We start from the raw sequence: 6,446 nt of genomic DNA, 5'->3' as shown, positions 1-6,446 counted from the left end.
GCAGATCTGACGGTGAAGGCCTCGGATCAGGCCGTGTTCAAGTGTGAGGTATCTGACGAGAAGGTGACGGGCAAGTGGTACAAGAACGGGGTCGAGGTGCGGCCCAGCAAGAGGATCACCATATCCCACATGGGGAGGTACGGAGGTGACGGTGCAGGTGGTTGGCAGACGGGGCGCGTGGGTCAGCTAGCTCTAGCTGCGTAACAACCATCCCCAGACTCAGTGGTTTTAAAGAACAGGGATTCATTGAATCATGAGTATGTGGGCTGGCGGGAAGTTGGCTGAGCTAGGATGGCCTTTCTTGTGCCTCTGTGGCCTGGGCTGGGAACAGTCCCCATGTCACTTCCGTCATATTTTATTGGGCAAAGGAAGTCACAGGCAGCAAGGTCTCTTTGGCAGCGGCATGGATCTAGGGAGGGAAAAACCCGTGGCCGTATTTGCAAACCGTCTCCTACAGGGGGATCTGGGTAAGGGAATAGGGGCTGGAAGTCAACAGGTAGTACATGAACACCCTGCGACAAACGTCTGGTCATCTCTGGAATCCGAGGAGCCACCTTGATGGCCACGGAACGTGATGTCCTTGTGGGTTTTCCTAACGATAGCTCTTGGCGAAGGTCGGCTTCCTCTGGGTTCCGTGTGAGGGGCCCTCCGTGCTGGTGGTGTCAGGGTACAGGACCGAACCCCAAAGCTCGAAGGGCGCTCATTACGTGAGCTTTCCAAGTGCTTTCCACTCCTGGCGTAGACCATCGTCATTGCCTCTATTAGGAGTGAAGAAGCTGAGACACAGAGAGGTTAACTGACTTGCCCAAGGTCACACAGCAGCTAGTAAGGGGCAGGGCTGAGATGTGAACCCCGCATTCCAAAGCCCGGGATGTGGGCCTGTGGATGCGCCGAGGAGGCTGTTTCTCTGTGGTGGTCCCCAGGGTGACCAGCCTGACCGCTGCCCTATGTCCCCAAACCCTCAGGTTCCACAAGCTGGTGATCGATGACGTCCGTCCTGAGGATGAGGGAGACTACACGTTCGTGCCTGACGGCTACGCCCTGTCCCTCTCGGCCAAGCTCAACTTCCTGGGTGAGGGGGCCCCTTCGTTTTCCCCTGCCCTTCTGGACCCCAGGGCCCGGATGCCCCCTCAGGATGAAGCGTCCTTGACTATATTGTGGGGGACAGTGGGCCTCTGCCGACCGTGGGGGCAGTCAGATGAGAAGGTGGGGGAGAGCACTGCCTGGCACTACAGCGTGACTGTGTGGGGACATGTGGGAGGAGAGGCGGTCACGGCCCTGAACCCGCCCCAGCACCCCAACACTCCAGTTCCCAGGGTGATGCCGGACACTCCCCTCTGCTCCTGGGCTGTGAGCAGGGGAGAAGGGGCCCGCTGCATTCACGCCTAACCATTTAGTCTTCTGTGTCCCCCAGAAATCAAGGTGGAGTACGTCCCCAAGCAAGGTAAGGGCCAGGGGCTACTGTGGTAACCAGGGCCCGGACCCCCAGGTCTGAGGGAGGAGTGGGGAGCTTGGAGCCTGGATTCCTGGGTCTGAGGGAGGAGGGGCTGGGGGCCTAGGTCTAGGGGGGAGGGACCTGGACCCCTGGGTCTCTATGGCTGTTGGAACCCCGCTTCTCCAGGGACCCTCTATAGTAGATCGGGAGGGCTTAGCCACCCTGTTCCCAGGTCCCCAGCATCTCTCCTCTGTCACCAGAGCCACCAAAGATACACCTGGACTGCTCAGGGAAGACTTCAGAGAATTCGATTCAGGTCGTGGCTGGAAACAAGCTGAGGCTGGACGTGGCCATCACAGGGGAGCCGCTTCCCGTTGCCACCTGGCTGAAGGGGGACGAGGTGCGGCGGGGCTTCCCCTGTGTCCTGTCCGTCCCTCCCAGCTCTGCTGGGTGACTTTTAGGCAGGTGGTTTCTCCCCTCTGAGCTTAAGTGTCATTGTAAAATGAGGATTGTGATACCTTCTTCAGAAGATTGTTTTGAAGGAGGAGAATATATTTGTCCATCACGTGGGATTGTCCGAATACAGAGTGGGCGTTCCATTCATGTATCCATCCACCTGTCCATGCACCCATCATTCCATGCATCAGTTAATTAATTCATCTATCCATGCACTCATCCAGTAATTAATCGATTTGTCCATTTATCCACCGACCAGCACAGTTATCCATTCATCCATCCATCCGACAAATATGTTCACCTTGTATGTCCCGGGCCCTGGATCTTTTGTAAAAGTTACAGCCTCGGTCTTTATTCACACCTCCGCTCAGCAAGCTGTGCGCTTCCCATAGAGCAGTGGGTTAGGGCGCCGCACACAAGATCTTGAGGATGAGCCCGTCTGGTGTTTAATTAAGGGTGACGTTTGGAGGGGGAGGAGTGGGGAGGCTGGTGCAGGCCCAGCAGGTCCTCTCATGCTGTCCGTGGCCTTAAGCGTGCTGTGGTGATGGGGAGCCATTGGGAAATTTCTAGCACGGCAGGTCTGGGCAAGGCACCCCGGTGGCCATGTGCAGGTGTTCTCGGCGACCGAGGGCAGGGTCCGCATCGAGCAGCGGGCAAACTGTAGCAGCTTTGTGATCGAGAGCGCAGAGCGGGCGGATGAGGGCCGCTACACCATCAAGGTCACCAACCCTGCTGGCGAGGATGTGGCCTCCATCTTCCTGCGGGTTGTGGGTGAGCAGAGGGAGCTGAAGGAGCTGAGCTTGGAGCTGAGCTTCGTGGGGGGGGGTCCCTAAAGCCATGAGGGGCCCTCTAACTCTCCCACCTCCCCCCAAAGATGTTCCAGACCCCCCGGAGGCTGTCCGTGTCACCTCAGTTGGAGAGGATTGGGCCATTCTTGTCTGGGAGCCACCCAAGTATGATGGGGGACAACCAGTCACCGGTGAGTGCCAGAGTTCTCGTGACCTCTGACCTCTTGCACCCCGCATGTCTCTTTGACCTCCAAAAGTCCTTCACGTCCTCAGCGACTCCCTCTGAGGCCTGGTTTCCATTTTGGACATTATGTTTATTCCTTAGCAACCTGGCCAATAGCCTGGGATTTCCTGTGACCACCGGCCCCCTAGTTCATGACCTGTGACCCTGCTTGATCCCTGACCCATGACCTCTTACTGCTCTGTGACCTTGAGATCAACTCAGGATTCGGGGCTTCAGGCCTCTCTGGGCCATGTGACCTTTTGATATGATCCTCACTGCCCCAGCTGACCTGTGACCCCCTCCGTGCCCTCTCCGTGACCGCCTGCTCCTCTCTGCCTGGGGGGTGTCCAGGGTACCTCATGGAGCGGAAGAAAAAGGGCTCTCATCGCTGGATGAAGCTGAACTTCGAGGTCTTTCCGGAGACAACCTACGAGTGCACCAAGATGATCGAGGGCGTCCTGTACGAGATGCGGGTCTTCGCCGTCAATGCCATCGGGGTGTCCCAGCCCAGTGTCAACACCAAGCCCTTCATGCCTATCGGTGACGCCCCTCTGCACCCTTGCTAGCTACTGTCCACCTCTGACCTGCACCCTGCCCGTTACCCGGGCCGTCGACCCTACAGAACTTGCTGACTCGTCCCCTCTCATCCAACAACCCGACCCTTAACCCCCGGCCTCACTCACCCTGCTGACCTCTTCCTGACCCAGTACACGAGCCACCAACCTCTGTGGTCCTAGACGCTGTGCTGTGGCCTGGATACCTCACTGACCTCTGACCTAGCAGACGAATACCAATCCCCGCCCTCGGAGACTTCATTATCCCTTGATACCTTATTTTACTGACCCTTGACACACATCCTTGCTCATTGACCTTTGGCCCACCATATTGATCCCTCTTCTGACTGGTGACTTCGACTCTGACCCCTCACCCTCCCTGCTGATCTTTGACCCCTCATTTACCCTCACCTCCCCTTTCCCTGGATCCTCACAGCACCCACGAGTGAACCCCAGCACTTGACAGTGGAGGACGTGACAGATACCACCACCACCCTCAAGTGGAGGCCCCCCAACAGGATCGGGGCAGGCGGCATCGATGGGTACCTGGTGGAGTACTGCCTGGAGGACTGTGAGTGACCCCGTCAGGTCTGGTGGCGGGGGGGTGGCTCACACAGACCCCAGTGAGTGTCCAGTCCAGGCAGGGGCCGAGCTCCAGTGCCGTGAGCTGCCCTGTGGTGTCTGCACTTAAAGTGACTCTCTGGGACAGACCGGGGCAAGCCAGGCCCCGCCGTGACCGGCTTTTCCTTTGTCCCTCCCTGTCTCCCTCCCCTAGACCCGTCCCCCACACAGCAAGAGCTTCTCATCCATTCATCTAGCCTTCCATCCGAGTATTTATCTACTCGTTATATTCCTTCTTCCTTCTTTCCTATCCATTGATCCATTTATCCATCTATCCATCCATCCTTCGTCGTCCGTCTGTCAGTCCATCCATCCACTCATTTGTCCATCCATCTTTCCTTCCTGTTTCCTTTCTTTCTTTTTCCCCTTGTATTTCTCTCTCCCCTCCTTCCTTCTTTCTACCAGTTTATTTATCTGTATGACCATCTAACAATCTTTCTGTTGTCTTCTCACCCATCCACCCATCCATCCATCCATCCATCCATCCATCCATCCATCCATCCATCCATCCACCCGTCCATCCGTCCATCCACCCATCCATCTGCCCATTCACCCATCTATTCATCCATCCACCTGTCCATCTGTCCATCCACCCATCCACCCATCCATCTGCCCATCCACCCATCCACCCGTCCACCCATCCATCCATCCATCCACCTATCCATCTGCCCATTCACCCATCTATTCATCCATCCACCCATCCACCCGTCCATCCATCCATCCACCTGTCCATCCGTCCATCCACCCATCCACCCATCCATCTGCCCATTCACCCATCTATTCATCCATCCATCCACCCATCCATCCATTCATCCACGCATCCACCCATCCACCCATCCACCCATCCACCCATCCACCCATCCACCCATCCATCCATCCATCCACCCATCCATCTGCCCATCCATTCATCCACCCACCCATCCATCCACCCATCTACCCATCCATCCACCCGTCCATCCACCCATCCATCTGCCCATTCACCCATCTATTCATCCATCCATCCATCCATCCATCCATCCATCCATCCATCCATCCATCCACCCACCCATCCACCCACTCATCTGAATTCCCACACGCCCATCCCCTACTGAGCAAACATGCATTGAGCACTGACTCCATGCCAGGCCCAGGCCACGGCTATGGGGAAATCTCCAACATGGACATCCCACCATGAAGACAGACGCGATCATCTTGACACCGTATCCCAGGCCTTAAAGTCAGACAGATGTGGGTCCCCATCCTGACCCTACACTTTCTAACTGTGTGACCTTGGGCAAGTCTCAGCCTCGGTCTCTTCATCTAAAGATGGCGGACAGCTCCCAGCTCTGGGCAGGGCACAGCGATGACTGCGTTCGGTAATGCACGTCCTTGACGGATTGGGACTCGGGGCGGCGTCTTCCTCTTTCTCTTCCCATTGTTCTTTACCCCATCTTTCCCCTTGGGGACCCCTCCGCGGTCTGTGTCATTGCCACCCCCGTGTTTCAGAACCTACTCTTGTTAGACTTCACCCTGTGGCTTGCGGGTCTGACCTGCATTGGTTCACCGACCACGGCAGTGAACCCAAGATGGAAAAGCACCTATAGCAGGGGCAGAAAGCCGAGGGCCTGTCTCCAAGCACGGCTCCCGGTTCCTTCCCCTCTTCCCCTCAATATCCTCAGCTCTAACGTGGGGATGGCACAGGGTGGCGGCGGGGACAATGAGCTACACGTGTGCTGCCCGGGGAACCTGGTCACGGTCCTCGCTTAGCAAATGTGAGGGGCTGCAGCTGAAGGCGTGGAAGGGACCGCAGGCCGCGGGCGGCGCGGAGGGGCTGAGGGCCGCGGGCCGGAGCCAGGGGAGGGCCCAGCACTGCCCCTCTCTCTCTTGCAGCCGAGGACTGGATCCCGGCCAACACGGAGCCCGTCGAGCGCTGCGGCTTCACGGTCAAGAACCTTCCCACGGGAGCGAGAATCATGTTCCGCGTGGTGGGGGTCAACATCGCGGGGCGCAGTGAGCCTGCCATCCTGGCGCAGCCGGTCACCATCCGGGAGATTGTCGGTGAGCGACCCCGGCCCCTGGCCCCGTTCCCCTGACGACCTCGTCCCTGTGTCCCCGCCCCCCCCACCCCGCGAATGTACCCCGCTCCCCCGCCTAGCGCTCAGCCCGTCCTGCGTTTGCATCCCCAGAACAGCCCAAGATCCGCCTGCCGCGCCATCTGCGTCAGACCTACGTCCGCAAAGTGGGGGAGCCAATCAACCTCCTCATTCCCTTCCAGGTGTGTGGGCTGGGCCAGGGTCAGGGGTCAGGGGTCAGGGGGTCAGGGGTCAGGGGTCAGCTGCTGCGAGCCAGACCCCACCGACCTGTGCTCCCCGGCCCCCTCCCCCGCCCCC

The 6,446-nt window shown here is 58.2% G+C and overlaps 2 protein-coding genes across 2 annotated transcripts in view; one reads left to right on the top strand and one right to left on the bottom strand.

The window, feature by feature from the left end:
• Positions 1-6,446, top strand: part of MYBPC2 (myosin binding protein C, fast type) — a 17,048-nt gene that overhangs the window by 8,415 nt on the left and 2,187 nt on the right. Inside the window, exons 11-20 of the mRNA XM_023520160.1 lie at positions 1-137; positions 966-1,072; positions 1,415-1,444; positions 1,696-1,835; positions 2,503-2,662; positions 2,766-2,870; positions 3,254-3,442; positions 3,893-4,027; positions 5,947-6,114; positions 6,243-6,440. The exon at positions 1-137 is cut by the window's left edge and continues 40 nt beyond it. Coding sequence (XP_023375928.1) covers positions 1-137; positions 966-1,072; positions 1,415-1,444; positions 1,696-1,835; positions 2,503-2,662; positions 2,766-2,870; positions 3,254-3,442; positions 3,893-4,027; positions 5,947-6,114; positions 6,243-6,440 — 1,369 coding nt within the window. The remainder of the gene's footprint in view (positions 138-965; positions 1,073-1,414; positions 1,445-1,695; positions 1,836-2,502; positions 2,663-2,765; positions 2,871-3,253; positions 3,443-3,892; positions 4,028-5,946; positions 6,115-6,242; positions 6,441-6,446) is intronic.
• FAM71E1 (family with sequence similarity 71 member E1) overlaps positions 3,199-6,446 on the bottom strand; it is a 12,427-nt gene continuing 9,179 nt past the window's right edge. The window contains exon 6 of the transcript XR_002776123.1: positions 3,199-3,329. The gene's annotated coding sequence lies outside the window, so the exon portion shown is untranslated. The remainder of the gene's footprint in view (positions 3,330-6,446) is intronic.

The sequence above is a fragment of the Pteropus vampyrus genome, unplaced genomic scaffold (genome assembly GCF_000151845.1).
Source record: "Pteropus vampyrus isolate Shadow unplaced genomic scaffold, Pvam_2.0 Scaffold250, whole genome shotgun sequence".
Classification (NCBI taxonomy): domain Eukaryota; kingdom Metazoa; phylum Chordata; class Mammalia; order Chiroptera; family Pteropodidae; genus Pteropus; species Pteropus vampyrus.
The sequence above is the reverse complement of the archived record's forward strand: the minus strand, read 5'-3'. Positions and strand labels throughout refer to the sequence as shown.